This window comes from Muntiacus reevesi, chromosome 8 (genome assembly GCF_963930625.1).
Source record: "Muntiacus reevesi chromosome 8, mMunRee1.1, whole genome shotgun sequence".
NCBI classification, from domain to species: domain Eukaryota; kingdom Metazoa; phylum Chordata; class Mammalia; order Artiodactyla; family Cervidae; genus Muntiacus; species Muntiacus reevesi.
This window is the reverse complement of record NC_089256.1, coordinates 9,301,456-9,320,444: the sequence shown is the minus strand read 5'-3', so window position 1 is coordinate 9,320,444 and position 18,989 is coordinate 9,301,456. Positions and strand designations below refer to the sequence as shown.

Sequence of the window (18,989 nt, the reverse complement as noted above, 5' to 3'; positions counted from 1 at the left end):
GAGCCTTGGCTGTCCCTGCCTCTCCAAGATGGTGCGGACTCCGGCCACTGCCCTTCCGGTCCGCGGTGATGCACACGGCTCGGCAACTCCGACCAGCGCTCGCAGCACGCGCGCTCTCCGACTCTAGCGTGGGCCGGGCGCCCTCCCCAGACCAGGCGGCATAGAACGTCCAGAGTCCGGGCCAAGGGCAGGACTCGCAGCAACGCCCCCGGGTGTCTCGGCGCGGATGTCAGCTCCAAGGGCGTGGCGGGACCCGGCGCCCTGAGTCCCCGCGGGCGACGCTCAGGCTCCCGGGGACCACTTCTAAGGAAGCCAGTCATCCCTCGAGGCAGTTATTTGCAAGCCTGAGCGAGAAGGGTGCGGGGCCAGAGGGCTCCTCGCAGCCGCTCACCCGGCCCTCTGGGAGCCCAGTCCTGCCTGGAGCAGGAAAACTGGAGCAGGAGCGCCCTGAGAGCCCGAGGACGGCGGGGAAAGTTGGGGGCCGGGGGCGCGGAGCCGCGAGCTCAAGGCAGCCGCCGGTGTCCGCGCCTCATGAATATGCAGGAGCCGCCTCCCCCCGTCCGTGACGTCACGGGCCGTCCCGGGGTGAGCGACGGAGCCGCTCAGGGTCCGTGCCAGTGAGCGCGGCTGCTGCTGGCGAGCGAGCGAGCGAGCGGCGCGGCGGCGGACACCGGAGACCGAGCGCGGCGGCTCCCGAAGCGCACCCAGCGGCAGGGCGAGGCGGCCCGCGGCCCGGCGCGCACCGGGAGGGGAGAGCCGGTGCGGGCCATAGGCGGCGGCGGCAGCTCAGAGGCGGCGGCGGCGAGGATGCTGACCGGGAGGCTGTGCTGGGTGCCGCTCCTGCTGGCGCTGGGCGTGGGGAGCGGCAGCGGCGGCGGGGACAGCGGGCGGCGCCGCCTCCTCGCGGCTAAAGGTGGGTGCTGGGGAACTTTCTTCGTTTTCGAGGAGGAAAGCAGGGCGGGCTTGAGAGTGTAAGCAGCGGGGACCCGAGCTCACGCTGGATTTGCACACCCTTCCTTGCCGCAGCTTCCCGGCGTTCGTGCGCCCAGGTTGCCCGAAGTGAGCGCCCTGAGCCGTGGACTAGACAGATTTCACCTGCGGACGCCGACCCAGCCCCTGGGCGGGGCCTAGGGACCCCGGGGAAGGCGAGGTCTGGGGAGTCGGGATAAGTTTGGGGGCTGTCTGCCCCGGGGTGGGGGCGTAGTGGCTGAGTCGCGGGCTCCGGCCGGGGGACGGCTCGAGCAGGGCGCTGTTGAGGCGCGGAGAGGCAGTTGTCTGCTCCAGCCCAGAGGGAGGAATCAGCGGCGGCGCCTCTAAGGAGAGAGCAGGGCTCGTCTCCCGGCTCGGGGATGGGGTGGAAACTTGTGGGCTCCAGAGAAGGCTCCCCTTGGCTGGCCTCAGGTTCCCTCGGGGCGGCTCTGGCTCCCCTGGGAACTCGCGCCCTCGGGGTGGGCCGCCGAGTCCAGAAGTGCGGGATGTGATGTTTCCCACAGCCTCTGCGACTGTGCTTCGGCACCGGAGCGCAGAACCTGGTGACCTCCCTCCCCGCTACTCTGGTTCGCTTGGAGTTTTGACCTCTAGGCTCCTCGCGCCTCGGAGGAAGCAAGATCCGGGCGAACGCCTGGCGCGGTCGGGAGGCTGTAGGCTGGCGAACCGCGGAATTTGCTGCCTTGGTGTGCGGGGAGGAGCGCTGGGGTGGGGGCGACCCGAGGGTGAACTGCAAACGGAAGGTCACGTGCTTGCCGGACGGTGGTGGGAGAGGCAAGGGAGGAGCAGAGCGAGGGGTGGGTGGCGGTGGGCGCCTGAGAGGCAATTCTGGGCTGGGGCGCCCAGCTTTGTGCTAACTTGTTGATTCTCTGCGCTTTACCTAGGAGGGCGTGCGCTTGGTTTAATCGTAGTGGTCAAATTTGCCCGTTAACCAGCTCGGGGATGACCGTGGTCATTGACCGTCGTCAGAGGAAGGAGGAGTTTGCTCCAGTAGATAGAGACGCCCTATTAGAGGCAATCTGATTTGCTAGCTGGCTTTGCACTGTAGCTTCCACTTGGCTCAAGAGGGAATGTTTTCTGTTTTAATTACCCTTGGAGGGTGGGGAGAGTACGAGGCAGACAGTTCGCCTCCTGAGAACCTCGGAAATGCCTCTCCCGCAACTTGCGAGTGATACTGTTGAGAAGGATAGTAGAGTTTCTGTTAGTTTTGTGGTAACATGGTTTTTGGTGACATGATTTTATAAGCAGTCACCCTATTTCTTTTCATCCCATCCCCCCACCGCCATCTTTGAGAAGTAGTTTCTTTTGGCGGAAGACAGCTGAAAACTGATGATGAAAATGTCTCAAACATGTGGCGAAGGTAAAGGAATGCGTGAAGAAGTCGCTTATCACCCGAGAGACTGTTGTTTTTGTGAAAACGGAATTAATGAAGTTCCAAAACTTTTGCTCTCCTTCCCCAATATAAAAACTTTGTTGAACAGGCGGGTGATATCTATTTAATTTTTTTTTTTGTCACTTTGTAGCAGAGCAAATGGTGTATGTATGAGCAGATGTCTCCAAACAGGGGGGCTCACAGCAAGTGAAGAAAAAAGGGAAAACTTGTTTGAGAAGAAGACCTGGTGTGCTAATGCATCGCAGGGTTCCCAGGTTAGAATGGAACACGGTACAGATAAAAGAGAAAGATTGAAAAGAAAAAAAAAATCCAGACTCTCAATGATTCACGCTCATATGAATAATTATGTGCATTTTAACCAACACTTTTCATCTTCCCCACATAGAACATACTCATTTCGTGCTGAAAACAAGCCATTTGTCTTTCTGGAGTAAAAAGTTGATTGGTCTGCTGAGTATGAGTTGCTCTCTGAATCACCCGTCTTCCTTCTTTTTCCTACCACTGGGGGGCTGCAAAGGGCGTTGTTAGCTGCATTTTTTTTTTTTTTTTTTTTAAGACAAATGTGTAATACTTGATCAAAACAGAGACATTTACTATGACACTTCGGTTGGGAAATACAGGACTGACTTTCCTTCTTACAATGCACATGCATTTTACGTTTCCAAATTTCAAATCATCTCTGAAGAATGAGACACTGAAGGTTATGCTTTGTATACGATGCATCCTGCCACTGACTTTACAGTTTCTAACATTCATGTTGTTGTTATTCCCATATTACTAAAGAAGAGAAAAGTCAGGAAGACATGCAAAGAAGATTGAATGAAAAATACCCTTCTTTTCCCATACAGTTCTGAATTCATGTGTAGAGGAAGATTGGGAGTGGGGTGTCAGGCTTCCTGGCAGACTTGAATACACCCTCTGGACAACTGTCTGGAAGCACATCTTGCTGGCTTGGGCTCCTGTATGATGATGTGTTTGAGGCGCACAGCTGGTTCTGCCTTTGTGTTTCTTGCTTCTTGCCTGTAGGAAATCGAGCAGCTAAGCCCTGAGAACCGTTTTTGCAGGATCTCTGCAATTTCAATGCAAACATATTCCCGACTTCAGAAATAATACAGTGGCCAGGGAGCTATTATAACCCCTTCCTTTTACTCTTCTGTATCTTAGCTATTCAAAAATAGGCAAACACTTCCCGGACACCTTGAAAGAACCAGGTCCTATGCAAAGCTGAGAGGGTATTGTGGACCCTAGGAGCCTCTGGGGCAGAGAAAGGCATGTCTTATGCAGGGAAAAAAGACAATACAATAAACATCTTAAGATTTGTGTCCAACTTGGTGATATATCAGTGGTCTCAGGTTTCATGGACCTGGTACACAAACCCTTTTCAGTTCTCAACATCCAGGCATTGGTTGTTCAGAACAATACTTTGAGTATGTGCTTTGCTTAGTTGCTCAGTTGTCTGACTGTGACCCCATGGACTGCAGCCCACCAGGCTCCTCTGTCCATGGGGATTCTCAAAAAAATAGAAGGCTATTTTTCATTCTCCAAGAATACTGGAGTGTGTTGCCATGCCCTCCTCCAGGGGATCTTCCTAACCCAGGGGTCTCCTGCATTTCAGGCAGATTTTTTACCATCTGAGCCACCAGGGAAGCCCAAGAATTCTGGAGAGGGTAGCCTATCCCTTGTCCAGGTAATCTTCCCAAGTCAGGAATTGAACCAGGGTCTCCTGCATTACAGGCCAATTCTTTACAAGCTGAGCTTCGAGGGAAACCCATACTTGATTATAGACCATCAGTAATAACTGATGTTGTGTCTGTCTACGTTTCCAGAGCCTGGTTCAGTTCTTTGGAGGGTTCTTAGAAAATATAAGAAGACCACCCCCATTCCCATCTTATGACTGCCTTGCTTTGAGAGCTTTGATCTGGTTGAAGAGACAAGATTTTTATGTGAAAACCTTAAGAGAATGACACAGCAGGCTAAGTTTGTACCAAGTGTAGTACCGTATGATGGGGACGTAGACAAGGGAGATGGGGGTAGGAAGGGGCTTGTAAGTCCAGCATTTGGTAATAAGGAGGGGAGAGAACAGAGTGGAATTATAGCAGGAGTGGTATAATTGTAGTAATTGCAGTTTGTGGAACCTCTCCTTAGTGTAACAGGCACTTTGCTAATCTCTTTACCTGGACTGTCTTTCATATTTACAAGTCATGCAGGGCTGATGTTGGTAGCCCACTTTCTGGAGAAGAAACTAAGTCTGAAAGAGTGCAAATGACTTGCCAGGGCCACCAGTGAAGGTTGTGACACTGGGGTGAGAATGAGAAGGCTCGCCGTGCCCAGTGCCCCCTGACCGTTCATCATGTGTTCTCCCTGTTGGGTTTAAAGGCAGATCTAGCAGCCATGGAGAAGCTGACTATATCTCTGAGATCCCCAGGAGCCCTATGGTCCTGCCTACAGCAGGAGAGTCCAGGGCTGTTGTCTCAAGGGGCTTTGTCAAGAGGTGAAGGGAGTGGGCTTTGTTCTTATCCCTGGAAACCTGCTTCGAGCAGCAGCCTCATCGTCCCTCTCACAGATTCAGAAACCATCCCTGTTTATTCCAAAGTGCAAATGCAGGACCTCCTTTGGGGGAAAGTGGTGTGGGATTTTTATGGTGAATTGTCCTGTATCATCTCTGGGAAAGTAGCATGTGACTTCTAGCAATGTGACAGTAGTTTCCCCAACAACTGAAGCACAGTGATAAAACGTCCCCAGCAGTGCATCCGAGGGCACATGCTGACCTGCACTCATCCCAGAGTACTTACGGTTTTTGGGCCAGGATGTGCTCATTCCTGCCCTGGACCCTTTGGGCTATGTCTTTGGCCTATAAGGTCACCTTCCACATCCTGATTCCTTCTGTGACTTGAGACACAGCCAGGGCTGGACACGGTCTCCCCTGGGAGCCTCCCCTGACTGGTCCCCCAGTCTGGTCCCCCAGGCTGCGGCTCTCCCTCTGGGGTATCTGTGCTCCTTGTCTGGCCCATCACCACCCTGTAAGCCCTGTGAGCTGGAATCTCATCCTGATTCTCCCTGCATCTCCAAGATTATCCTTCTGCCTGGCCTCTGGAATGTCAGCTGAACAATCAGCTGCTGCTGCTGCTAAGTTGCTTCAGTCATGTCTGGCTCTGTGCAACCCCAGAGACGGCAGCCCACCAGGCTCCCCCGTCCCTGGGATTCTCCAGGCAAGAACACTGGAGTGGGTTGCCATTTCCTTCTCCAATGCATGAAAGTGAAAAGTGAAAGTGAAGTTGCTCAGCCATGTCAGACTCTTCGCGACCCCATGGACAGCAGCCTACCAGGCTCCTCTGTCCATGGGATTTTCCAGACAAGAGTACTGGCATGGGTTGCCATTGCCTTCTCCAGAGCAATCAGCAGTGATTGGCTTAGTGAATCCACCTGTTTGAAGTTACAGTGGTATTGTTTCACAGACATTTTGGATATTTTCATTTTTCTCCTGTCCTGTAGGAAGGAAAATTTGGGCTTAGTAACCAGAGAAACCTGGGTTCTAATCCTGGCCCTACCCCTTCCCAGTTAGATAATCTTGGGCAAATCAGTTAATCCCAAGAACCTCAGTTTCTTTATAATTATAAATGGGGATACAAAGATCTGCCTTGCCAGGTAGTTGGCAGGATAGTGTTTAGAAATCACTTAGTGCAGTTCATGACATGTAAACAGCATTAAATATGTGGTGACTATAATTTCTGACCATTTAAACACTGGGTTCTAACATCTGAGATTCTCCATTTCTGACTGGCCTCTTGGCAGTTCAGTAGTTTTGTTCATACCTTCTCTCCATTCAAACTTTGTTCTCTCTGTATATGCGGACATTGTGATATATAAATACACCTACACAGCGACATTTGACTTGTGAAAATACTACTCTACGAATGCCTTTGAGGCTGGGACCCATATCTCATCTCATTAATCTCTAAAGCCCTGGCACTTAATGCAGGGTGAGCTCTGAGGAAGGACTCAGCAACGTATGTTATCTAAATAAACGTCTCTCAGTGCTGGTGCTGAAGGTATGGGATTCTGGCCTCTGGTGTGATTTGGGTTGTTAAGAGAAGTCCCCTGACCAGTGAATATTTTCTGCCTAGCCTTGCTGTCCCAGGTAACAGAGAAGCATTCTTTTTGTTTGTTTGTTTAAGACATTGACCACTTCTGTGATGGTGCATGTTTATGTGGAAAGGGGTAACTGAAGCTGTGATAACCAAATGGCAGCTTGAGACAGATTATTATTTTATAATTTATTATTTAGCCCACCACTAATTGGAACCTGTGGAAATTGGAATGGTGGGTTTGTGGATGGATCATGAGAAGACTGAGCTGGGGGAAGCATGCTGAACTGAAGACATAGGCGCTGAATAGGACAGAAGTTTGCTATCTTAGTCAGCTGGAGCTCCTGTAAAAAAAAAAATGCAATAGATTGGGTGGCTTATAAACAACAGAAATTGATTTCCATGGTTCTGAAGGAAGTAAGTCCAAGTTCAGGCTACTGGCATGATTGGGTTCTGGTGAGAGTTCTCTTCTGGGTTGCATACTGCCAACTTCTCATTGTGTCTGATGTGTGGAATGCAGAGAGAGGAAGCAGGTTTTCTCATGACTCTTATAAGGGCACTAATCCCATTCATGAGGGCTCCACCCTCAAGACCTCTTCTAATCCTAGTATGCTAGGATTTGGGTTTTAAGGAGAGGGTCTCCCAAAGACCCTCTCTTCTAATACCATCACATTGAGGGGTAGGGTTTCAACAGGTGAATTTTGGGAGAACACCGACATTCATCCATACCATTCTGTCAAGAAGCAATAGGCAGAAGGCAAAAGAGGGCAGTGATCAGAGGAGAATGCCTGGGAGAGTGAGGCCAACCCAAGTATGCATTGGGCCCCATTTTTAGCCATATCAGCCAATAGCTAAATATTTCTCAGTCTCCTGTTATTCTGCGAGGGGAACAGAAAGATAAAGCAAGTTTCAGATGTCAGACAGCTCACACCCTGTCTAGGGCAAACATCACATATGACACAAACTATTGAAGAACTCTATAGCTTCTGGGGAGAGGTCAGACCGTGTATGAAAGACCTTGAAAAAGTCTTTCAGGAAAGACAGAAATTGGCAAGGATAGGAGAAACTAGGAAAGATTTATGGAGTACCTGAAAGAAGTCTTAATGGGTAAGTAGGCATTTAGTAAGAAGATGGGGTTGGGGGTAGGACATGTAGCTACAAAGTAAGAATGCTCATGTTGGTACACAGGCAGGAGTGAAGAGGGAGCCCAGCCATGGAAAAATATATTTCTGCACAGAGATTACAGAGCTAATAAAGGAATGAGTGTTTATTGAATGCATACCCTGTGCCAGGCACTATTTTAAGCACTTTGCATGTGACAGTTGGTTTGATCTTAACCCCAATTGCATTGATCTACCGATGATGTAGTTCGAATTACTATCCTGTATTTACAGAGGAGAAAACTGAGACTCAGAGAAGGGAAGTAACTTGCCCAAGGTCCCACAACTTAGTGGTCATGGGACTGAGATGTGAACCCAGAACAGTGTGGCAGACGTGGACTTCCCGTGTCACATGAGCATACCTAGCAGCGTGATGTGTCTTCAGTCTGAGGAAAGCTCTGAGTGGAGCCAGAGAGGCTCTGCTGCTCTGGAAGGCATCTCCTCCCAATCCGAGAGCATTTGCGTTTCACTAGAAAATTGCTGAAAGAATTGGTTTTTCTGGAAGTCTTACTCTCTGATTGACTTCCCCATCAGGAGTGAGCATAGCCTCTCTCTCCTCACCCGGGCAGCTGGAGGCCTTCCTCCATCTTCCCCACCCACCCCCATCACACTTGGCCTCAAGCAGAGAAGGCAGCTGTCTGCACTGCGTGGTCCACTGGCCGGGTCTCTTGGGCCAGGAAGGCCTCCCAGCAGTCGTTCATTTCAGTTAATCATGGCCCTCCTCTGACTCCTTTATTTATTTATTTTTATAAACAGCAGGGTCAAAGAAAGCTACCACAGACATTTGCAAGTGTATTAGGTATACTTGAAGCCTGGCCTCGGGGGAATGAGGAGGTGAGTGTGGCAAGGGTGGGAGAGATGGCGTAGATGGAATAGCAGGTAACCTGCCTGCTCCTAAAGCCACCCTGCCTTCTGCGGTCATGGCTGGATTTTACACACACCAGTTGTCTTTTTCACAAGTACCCATTTTACACATTGGTAAATGAACATCAAAAATATGTTCATCCCAGCCCTCTAGGTCTTCATAGAGCACTGAGCTGAGCTCCCTGTACTATAGATAGAGTGGCTTCCCACTAGCTGTTTTACACATGGTATTGAAAACACTCTGTTCTACAGATGAATCAGAACTCTAACCACACCAAGATGTTTGAGAGAATCAGGTGTGGCAGATGCTACTGGAATTCTCACTGAGAAAGCCTGTGAATGCTACTCTCATTGCTTCTAAAAATGCTTAATTGGCTGAAATTTAACTTAAGTTTTGCTGTTTAAAAAAAAAAAAAGGCCCACAACACATCATTTTTGGTGACTTCTGCCCCTTTGCATTTCCATGCTGTCTGCTGTATTATAGAGTTAAACAAATCTGCAGTCTTCCAAGTAAGTGTGACAAGGAAATCGTTGTGGAGAAGGTAGGAAAGGCATCTTCTCCCAGTCTCCTGACTTGGATTCACTGGTCAGTGTGAGGCTCAGGACACAGCACTCAGCCCTCTGATATCTGTTTCTTTCTGTGCCAGAAGGACACGCTGGCATCTCCTTCCTCTACTCAAGAAAGTTCTGCGTATCCACTTGCTAAGGGCTCTGAATGCCCTTTGGAAGGATAAAGGGTCTAAGCAAATAAAGTGATCAGATTTAAGAAACTGTCTGAGAGACTTCAGGGCTCAAACTCCCCTCAAACAAAGCCCTACATCTTTCTGCCTTTATACTATCTTATCAGTTCAACTAATGATATTTTCAGAAGTCTGAATTTAGCATTAAGGCTAAATTTTTTCATGTTTAGTCTGCATATGGCGCACAGCGGGTGGTCACCGTGGTTATGCAGCAGTTGCAGGCCCATAAATTTTCAGGGTAGAACCAGTCAAAACTGTTAATATGATGTCAGCTTGATGTGTCGTTTTCCCATTTGCATGGGTAACTGCATTGCAGCAAATTAATTAAAACAGATAAATGTTAATCTAATGCATGTCTCCTTGTAATTAATGAAATATAACCATTATGGGGTATATGATTTATTATTTTAATTTATAAAATGCTAAATTCTCCTGTAAAGTTAGATACAGTAAGAGAAGAAGCTGACCCATATAGAGCATTAGGAAAAATAATCACATTTCTATAAATTAATCACTCTCTAAAAGGATATAGTTCATTAACACCATGAACTGAAAGTGTTAGATGTAAATTAGATTAACCTTTTTAGTGACACTTCCATTTATATTGCATATTCTCTTCAAACCCTGAGCACTTTACATATATTAATTCAATTAACCCTCCCCAGACCCTTGTTAAGTAAGTATGTATATCAAAGTTGGAAAGGAGGAGAAATGAAACCCTTCAAAAATATTGAAGTTCTGGCCATAAAGTGCATTATTGGCAATTTCCCCTGCATCAGTACAGTTTGCACTAGACTTCTGTAGCTTGCGAACACGGCTAGGTATTTAGGCTCTCTCGGGCTGCCAGGAAACACTTAGCATGTCAATCCACACCTGAAGCCAGAGGTGCTTCTACCTGATGCTCAGGCTAGATGCTCTGAGGAAGCTTCTGCCTATTTCACAGAAGGCACCCCAGCACCCTGGCTTTGGGTGTGGACAGGGCAGCCTCAAGTGGGTGTGGGTAATGGGAAGTTGGTGCCCCATTGGGGCGTCGAGGGTCATCTTGCCCTGGGCCCCTGTAGCTCCTCCTTTTCATTCTGTCTTTGACCCTCTGATTGCTGAGGACAGGCTGGTGAATAAAACCTTGGGAGGCTATCAGGAGAAGAGAGGAGGGTCAAGTGGATGGGAATGGACCCAGACTCTTTCATCTGGGATCTCTACTCAGACCTGTCAGGTTGGGGGCCAAGATCGCTGTCCTTTTACCTGCTGGGGTGGAGAGTGAGAGTGTGAGAGAAGAGGAGTCCCTCGCCATCCAATTAAAAGCCTGCTTTTCAAGGAAAGTTTGCTGAGTGAGGACCGGGGTCTCTGTAGCAGCTTGTCACCTGCTCTGTCCCTCTCTCATGGGACCATGGAGATTGCACAGAGGGGAGAGGGAGCAGGGCTTGTAGTATAAACACTTATGAAGAATCAGGGGAGGGGCTTCCCTGGTGGTCTAGTGGTGAAGACTTCACCTTCCAATGCAGGGGTTCAGTTTGATCCCTGGCTGGGGAGCTAAGATCCTACATGCCTTGCAGCCAAAAAACGGAAACATAAAACAGAAGCAAGTGTAACAAATTCAACAAAGACTTTAAAAATGGTCCATGTCAAAAAAAGAAGAAGAAGAAGAAAAGGAATCGGGGAGGAGACCCTGTATGCATTTCCTTAACTTGATTGACTGTGTGTTTGGATGTGTTTGGTGGTTTGTGGTTCTGAATGTTTGTTTTTTCCAACTCTTTTTGCTTCTGAGTTCTCCAACCCGCAAGTGCTCTCCTAGGGACAGATTTTCACTCTGTTCCACAACCCTTTGAAAGGCAGTGTGTTTCAGATAACAACAGCCTGACCTGGAGCTAGTGGTTCCAGACCTACCAAGGATAATGTTAATCCCAAGGAATGTATCACTAATGGTTAGACATCGCATAGAATGTGGGAGAACAGTGTTGGAGTGTGCGACTGCTTCTCCCTATTTCTGGAGTTCACATACTCTGGTCCTCATGCAAGGACAGCACCCACCCAGTCCTAGAATCTCAGTTCATAGTGCTCTGCCAGCACTTCTTGGCACACTTATCTGCTGCAAAATGCTCAAAATTCTCTCCTCCATACCCTATATGGAGGGATTAAGAATCAGGATTCTCAGCCAAGAGCTAAAAGACAAGCCATCACTCAGGAAACTCACAGAAATGCTAGGCAGTGAGAGAAGATACTGAGTTTGCAGTTTATTGTATTAAGTTTCCTTCTTTCATTCCTTCCTACTTTCCTTTCTTCCTTCCGTCATCTTCATTTCTTCCTTTCTTGTGTATTTTTGTTTGTTTGTGGGAGCATGTGTTGTCACTTGGAACAGGGAAGGAGGCTAATCAGAGATTTATAGAGCTAAAAAGAATTTTACATTCAAGACCTAGAGTTCACTTTCTTTTTACTGGCTATTTTTTTTCCCCAAAAGCAAACCAATGATTTTGGCTTTACTGCACCATCATCAGAATTATCAAGATGGCTGTTTCTTGTGTATTAATTTTTAAATGATATTTAAGTCTTTTTAGTGGCTTATTCCTCTTTTGACTAGAGATCATGAATAAAATATTTTCTTCTTGAAGAGCCCCCTGCCTCCTCTCTACCCATCTGCCAGTACTTAAATTCCAGCCCTGTTTTGTGGAGCAACTCAAGTCAGACATTAGTTAAGAATCTTTGCTTGAAGATGTTTTCCTGGAGTTTTGCTTTCAGATGCATCCCACCTCTTGTCTCAGAGCCCATGAGGGAGAAGGGGAGGGCTGATGAAATTGTTGGGTCACCTTCAGCACTCTTCTCATCCACCGTTTTCCATCCTGAGCTATCTCTTCCTGCTCCCCGGTTTCCACTGGGATCTCTGTCTTCAAAACCTTGGAGGACCAAGGACTGCTTTTGGCTGCTCCCTGGAAGCCACTCCTTAAAATACCACCAATATTAAATGAGAATCATCTTCCTCCTAATCTTACAATCTGTTTTCTCAGTCCAATGGGAAATGTTAATAGAAGTATCTTTAGAAGACTTGGCTACTTCTGTGGATCAGAACCATCTAATCTTACTAAAGACAGAGGGCTCACTACGCAGTCACAGCTTCAAAACAAGTCACCGTTCATACTCCCAACCAAATGGTCCCTGATAGGAGAATTTGGAGCTGCCATTGCCCCTGTCTCAAGTATCCTAGACCTGATGCCTTAATGCTCTACTTACATCATCTTGTGGGAGAGGAAACACTCTGACTTTCCTGTAAGCTAAGGTAATGGGACATGATGCATGATCTCGCTTGGTGATGTGTGCTTTTAGAAAGAGGGAACACAGCTCCACCCCTAGGGTTAAGCCTTTGCACACTGGTGGCATTTCGGGTAGCATGACAGGCTATCTGGAGGCTGTGGGGGACGTGTGAGACAGATGGGTCTCTGTCATGGCGCTCAAACAGTATTAGAGCGATTTAGCTCCCGTGCTTAAATTGTGGAAACCCTCCGGGAATGAGTCTGTTTGACCCACCTTAGCAGTCCATCCTAAAGGAGATCAGTCCTGGGTGCTCACTGGAAAGACTGATGCTGAAGCTGAAATCCAATACTTTGGCCACCTCATGCGAAGAGTTGACTCATTGGGAAAGACCCTGATGCTGGGAGGGATTGGGGCAGGAGGAGAAAGGGACGACAGAGGGTGAGATGGCTGGATGGCATCACCGACACGACGGACATGAGTTTGAGTAAACTCCGGGAGTTGGTGATGGGCAGGGAGGCCTGTGTGCTGTGGTTCATGGGGTTGCGAAGAGTTGGACATGACTGAGCAACTGAACTGAACTGAACTGATGTCATCCAAAAGTTGGCAGTAGCGGCTATGGATCCTTAAAAAGCTGGGCTCCTGCCCATACTGACTGCCAGCTCTACTGGGTCTTGATGGCTTTTCACTCTTAGGTCCTGGCATGGAGACACCATGGTGCTTAGTGTGTGTGGTTTCCATGGCTGTGGGTGAAGACGTGCACTTGAACATCCTTTCTTCCCAGAACTAAGGCAACCTTGATATCTGGGAAATTCAAGCCCTGCCAATCCCCAGCCAACCACCTGAACACTTAAGTAGGTACCCCAAGAGGCAAGGGAGGGAGTCAATGTCCATTGCAATGCAAGAGCCTCAGGTTTGCAGACAGGGGTGCTCAGATTCAACCACAGAAGCACTGCCTGAATATGGCCATCCAGCCCAGTGTCTCCTCTGCATTAGCCGCAAGGACTCAACCTAGTTCTCTGTCTTGATTGCATCTGCTTAAAGGCAGGACAGGGTATCTCCTGAGCAGCAGCCAGCACGCCTGACTCAGCAGTCTGTAGCACCCTGCTCCTTCTCTGTCTGTTGTTCTCCGTGTGTTCTTCAGTGCCCTGGACTGTTTTTCCCTCTGGTCCTTGCTTCTTGTGACAGGCACCATCTGTACCCTGACCCTTTCTACTGCAGCCATCTCAGGATGGAGGGTGAGGCTGGGGCGTGGTGGGGAGGCTCCTGGCCTGACTGTACTTCTCTATCCCTCCAGCTCGTGGACTGATTCTTCTTTAATCCAATTCAGCCCTTGTCACACCCAGTCCATCACCCCCGGGCAGAATTCCTCTGTGTCACTTCATCACTTTCAGGATAATGTCTACTCCTTGTGTGCTCTCAGATGTTCAGTCATATCTGACTCTGTGTGGCCCCATGGACTGTAGCCCGCCAGGCTCCTCCAGGCAAGAATGCTGGAGGGGGTAGCCATTTTTTCCTCCAGGTGATCTTTCCTACCCGGGGACTGAGTTTGTATCTCTTGTGTCTCCTGCATTGGCAGACAGATTCTTTACCACTAGTGCCACCTGGGAAGCCCTACTTCCCTTGGCTTATCACAGAAGGCCTTTCTTTAGTGGGTGCCCACCTGTTCCTGGGCTAGAAGGTGTGCTTATGTGCACAGGGCCCAGCTCCTGGCACAGTGCCTAAGTGAGCAGATGAGTAATCTTCTCTCACATTTTCTCCTCGTGCTTCAGCCCGACCCGAGGAAGGAACTCAGTTCCCTGCCTCCTGGGCCGTCTTGTGCTTCTGTGCCAGTGCACACGCCCTGCTCTGTCTGCTTCTGCCTTGCCTGGCAGCCTGGTGCCTCCTCTAGGATGCATCCCTGGGCTCTCCCAGAGGGTATTTTTACCACTCCCCACCCCCGCCTCCATAGCATAGCTCCCACATGTACTTTCACTGTGTCACTTAGCAGCTTGCCCACCTGCTTACTCCTAAACTGTCTGATCCTCGAAGTCAGGGTCTGTGGCGTCCTCATCCTGTGTCTGCAGAGGTTTAGGGTCTAGCACAGGTGGGTGGGTGGGTGATGGCTGGAGTTCCCTGGAACCCAGCTTGTTGCTTTGTGGGGATAGGGCTGGGGTGGAGTTTCCCTTGACTCATCTTTCTTCTTCATCCCTGGGCCCCCAGTGCCCATGTGAACTGGTGCATTCAGGAATGGGGACCTGGAGTCAGGCTGGGGCAGATGACATGTTGGGGATGAGACAGGTCTGGGATTGGGAAGCTAGATGGCTCAGGGCCTTGAACCTCTGAGGCTGATCATTCTGGGGGGCCATTTCCAGAGTGTATATCCTTATGGGATAATTAAATTAACTTTCCCATCAATGAAAAGGCTTAGTTATGAGACTCACTCTTTAATCTGTAGCACTGAATACAACCTATCTGGGAGAACATTGTCTGTCCTTGCATTGCTGAGAATTAAGTTGTAACCATCAACTGTGTGTGTGCATGCTAAGTTACTTCAGTTGTGTCCCGACTCTTTGGGACCCTATGGATGGCAGTCCGCTGGGCTCCTCTGTCCATGGCATTCTCCAGGCAAGAATACTGGAGTGGGATGCCATACCCTCCTCCAGGGGATCTTCTTCACCCGGGGATCAAACCCGAGTCTCCTGCAGCTCCTGCAGTGCAGACAGAGTCTTATCACTCAGCCACTGGGGATATCCAACCATCAGCTACTGCAGGTCTGATGCTCTGCCCAGTACACTCTCTTGTGTCTCTCAGTGGATCCTCCTTACTTCTGTCAGTCTTCTCTTAAGCCCTAGATTGTAGAAAGCATGTTTAAAGCATGCCTCCTTTTCCAAAACAGATCATTGAAAGTGATTTACAGTTGATGATATCAGATGCATATGTATTGAGAGGCAAGGATGAGTTTTTAGTTGGAAAAGCTTTGTCATCAATGAGAGTGAGATAGCTCCATGTGATAAGGCCCATGGAGTTCTGCCCGCAACAGGGAAGTGGGTGAACAGGAGAGATGCTGACTTCTGGCTGGGCTGAGATTCCCAGGCTATGCACATAGTTCACCAAAAATGAGCAAGTGGGAATCTGTCAGAGTCAAAACATTTACTTCTGGATCTAAGGATATGCTCATTCAGCTCTGAGTGTTAAGGCTTTGGTACTCCGCACAGGGAAACACCCAAATTCAGTGCTTCTGAGGCTGGTGTTGGGAGGGGAAGCTCCTGAGGTGCTCTCTGTTGATGTGGACTGTGCTGGGGGGTGGGGGTGGGGGGCAGGAGGCTAATAGCCCTGCCTCGGACCCTGACACACCCTTTCTCATTGTGTGCTCTGTCTCTCAGTCGGGTCTGACTCTGTGACCCCCACTTCCCCGCCCCTACCCATCAACTGTAGCCTGCTAGGCTCCTCTGACTGTAAGATTCCCTAGGCAAGAATACTGGAGTATGTTGCCATTTCCTTCTCCAGGGGATCTTCCTGACCCAAGAATCCAACCTGTGTCTCCTGCATTGGTGGGAGGATTCCTTACCAACTGTTCCACCTGGCAAGCCCCAAGTTTTTTTGTCAATTATGCTGCTGGGGCAGGGACCTGGACAGGCCAGAGCTGCCCCCTTCCCCTGACTCTGGCTCAAGGGAAAACAACATTACCCTCGAGCTGGTAAGACTGGAGCGTGGACTCAGTTGAGTTCGACTAAAGGGTCAGGGTGCATAACAGGGAAATAAGCAGAAAGGAACATGAATCTAGACCACTGGTTTGCATTGCTTCAGAACCAATGGCTCCTTTTTACAACACATTTTGTAGTTCTCCTGTCATTATCCTGAAATGAAATCTGTTGATATCATTGCTTGCTTGTATACTTAATTTAACAAATCAGTGTAATGCCTTAACTGAAATATAAAGAAACCAAAAGGAAAATAATGTATTATAAAATAACATATGATGCTTGCACCCAGCTTATACTAGAAGAGATAGTGAATTAGATGCTTGCTGTGAATTCCACAGCTACAAATGCAGATGGATCCAGGTGTGTTGTATGGGCAAGTCATGATATCTGTATCGGCACAGATACCATGATCAGTGTTGGGGGAATGCACTGTTAAGAAATGGTGGCATTCTTCTGGTGAAGTTCTGAATAAGACAGTATACTCTGGTCTTAATTCATTGGATGGTTATATTCCTGAGAAACTTAGAGTTTATTAAAGCTACACACAGAATATTTAGCTGACTCATTCTTGTGCCATTAGTATAAAGAAGAGAACAGTGGAGCTCTAGATGGCATGCTGGGGGATGTTCAGGCCAAGAGGTGCCTGGAAGATACACCCCACCCCCCAACACACACACACACACACACACACACACACACACACACACACTTGTAAGTTTCTGCTTCTAAGCTGGATTCCATATATGCCTGCAGGTGAAATTACCTTCAAGCATAGACAACTTCTGGAACTGTAGCCTTTCTGGGGACCTTTTGGGACATAGGGGAAAATGTCACCAACTGATGGACAACTGAAAGAGGTTGTCCCATTTCACAGGAAGACTTTCTGAAGCGTAAGGTCTTTCCAGGGGACATGTTGGAAGACTGCATCAACTGTGTGCAGGAGCATCGTTTAAGGGGATAGACCAGTGGAAGAGAGGACTGCTACTTTGCCTAAGATGGAGATAGGCCGGGAGCAGATAACATGTTGGGGGTGACACAGGTTGCATATGAGATGGTTCAGGGCCTTGGACCTCTGAGGCTGATGATTCTGGGGGCCATTTCCAGAATGTACATCTTTCTGGGATAATTAATGTAATTTAACTTTCCCATCAGTGAGAAAGCTTAGTCATGGGCTCCTTCTTGCATCCATAGCACTGAATACCAGCTATTTGGGAGAACATATTTTGCTTTAAGTATGGAGACATGTCTTCTTCTTTTTCTTCTCCTGCTTCTCTTTCTCATAAGCAGAAGAGTAGGGAAGAGGAGGAGGACAGGAGAGCAGACCACACTGGGCCGCTTCTTCAGGAGACTGGAATGCCTTGCCTTTTCAGGGGGAGTAGAAGGTCTGTGGATCAGATAGGAGATCGGAGTTTCAAACTGCATTGGATTAAATCTTATTAATTGAATGAAAAGCTATAGAACTGGGCTGGAGTGTCTTTAAGGCATTTGCTATCCAGTGGGAGGGAGGCGCTTGACAGTACTGTTAGGGGCAAAAATAACAGCGTTTCATGTTCATGTCCAGATGGATTAAATGCTAACAAACTACCTAGAGTATTTATTATGGTCAGTGCTGATATTTCAGAGATAAAACGCTGTCCTCTTGGGTGGAAAATTCTTCCTTAGTGTTCTCATTGATAATTTAGAGGGAAGAGGGTTTTTATTTTGTTTTTAATCCCAAGGTGTCTGTTTATTTTTTCTGCCTTCCTTCACATAAGCTTGAAGGTGCTCCTGAGAGAGAAGCTGAATTGCCAGAGAGTTTCAGTAACTTTGAGATGAAAGTGCATTTTAATATTTTGATTTAATGGGAAATGGTATATCCCCATAATAAGTAGTTCAGTGACATTTGGTAGTTCTATAATATTTGACTTGGAGTTGAGTTTATAAAAATTTCAGCCCAACGGTAACTTCAGGGCACTAAGGGCTGTATATCTTTCTGAAATGAGAAGACCTGGTTGACATTCTGATTCTAAAATCAACATCATCTCTTATGCGTCACCATATTTTCAATTATAATGGACTATGGGCCTTGCATGTAAAAGGCTTTTCCCTTCAAGCTCCCCACACTGACTTGGCTGGGAAGGGAGAGTTCTCACTCTCACTCTTCCAACTTAACTTACTAAAATGGTTCCTTCTCCAAGGCTCTTTGATTTTTTTCTCTCCACAATGGCTCCTTGGAGTTTCTTTTAGAAAGTGGAGTCTTTTTTAACTTCATGGAGAATTTACATCCCAAGTCACCTGAAATGGTTGAACTTGGAAAAAGTAAAATGGTAGGAAGAGCCTGAGGTTGTATGAAATTGCTCTGACAACCAGACAAAAGTATTTCTAACAAAATTTGGGGAGTAAAAGAGATGCCTAGGGCATGGTGTTCTGGTATCTCGGGCATTTCGGGATAATTCAGACCCTCTCTCCATTTGTTTCTCATTTCAGCATTAGCTCACTCTTGAAGGAAAGCAATGCTCTAAATGGATTTTATGAAGAATCTGATATATCACTTGTAGGCAGCAATTCAGGTCAGGGGTTGTACTCAGGTAGTTCTAGGATGTAATGGTTTTGTGGAGTATTGTGGGGTTTTGCCTTTAAGTTTTTAAATTTTTAAAAAATAAAATATTTTTGTAACTTTGTTGTTGTTTAGTTGCTAAGTCATGTCTGACTCTTTGTGACCCCATAGACTATAGCCTACCAGGCTCCTCTGTTCATGGAATTTTCCGGGCAAGAATACTGAAGTGGGTTGCATTTTCTTCTCCAGGGGACCTTCCCCACCCAAGGATCAAACCCACATTTCCTGCATTGGCAAG

At 48.0% G+C, this 18,989-nt stretch overlaps 1 protein-coding gene across 1 annotated transcript in view; it reads left to right on the top strand.

Annotated features, from left to right (window-relative positions):
* The first annotated feature begins 447 nt into the window (after nucleotides 1–447).
* CLSTN2 (calsyntenin 2) overlaps nucleotides 448–18,989 on the top strand; it is a 712,988-nt gene continuing 694,446 nt past the window's right edge. Inside the window, exon 1 of the mRNA XM_065942478.1 lies at nucleotides 448–913. Coding sequence (XP_065798550.1) covers nucleotides 808–913 — 106 coding nt within the window. The 5' untranslated portion in view covers nucleotides 448–807. The remainder of the gene's footprint in view (nucleotides 914–18,989) is intronic.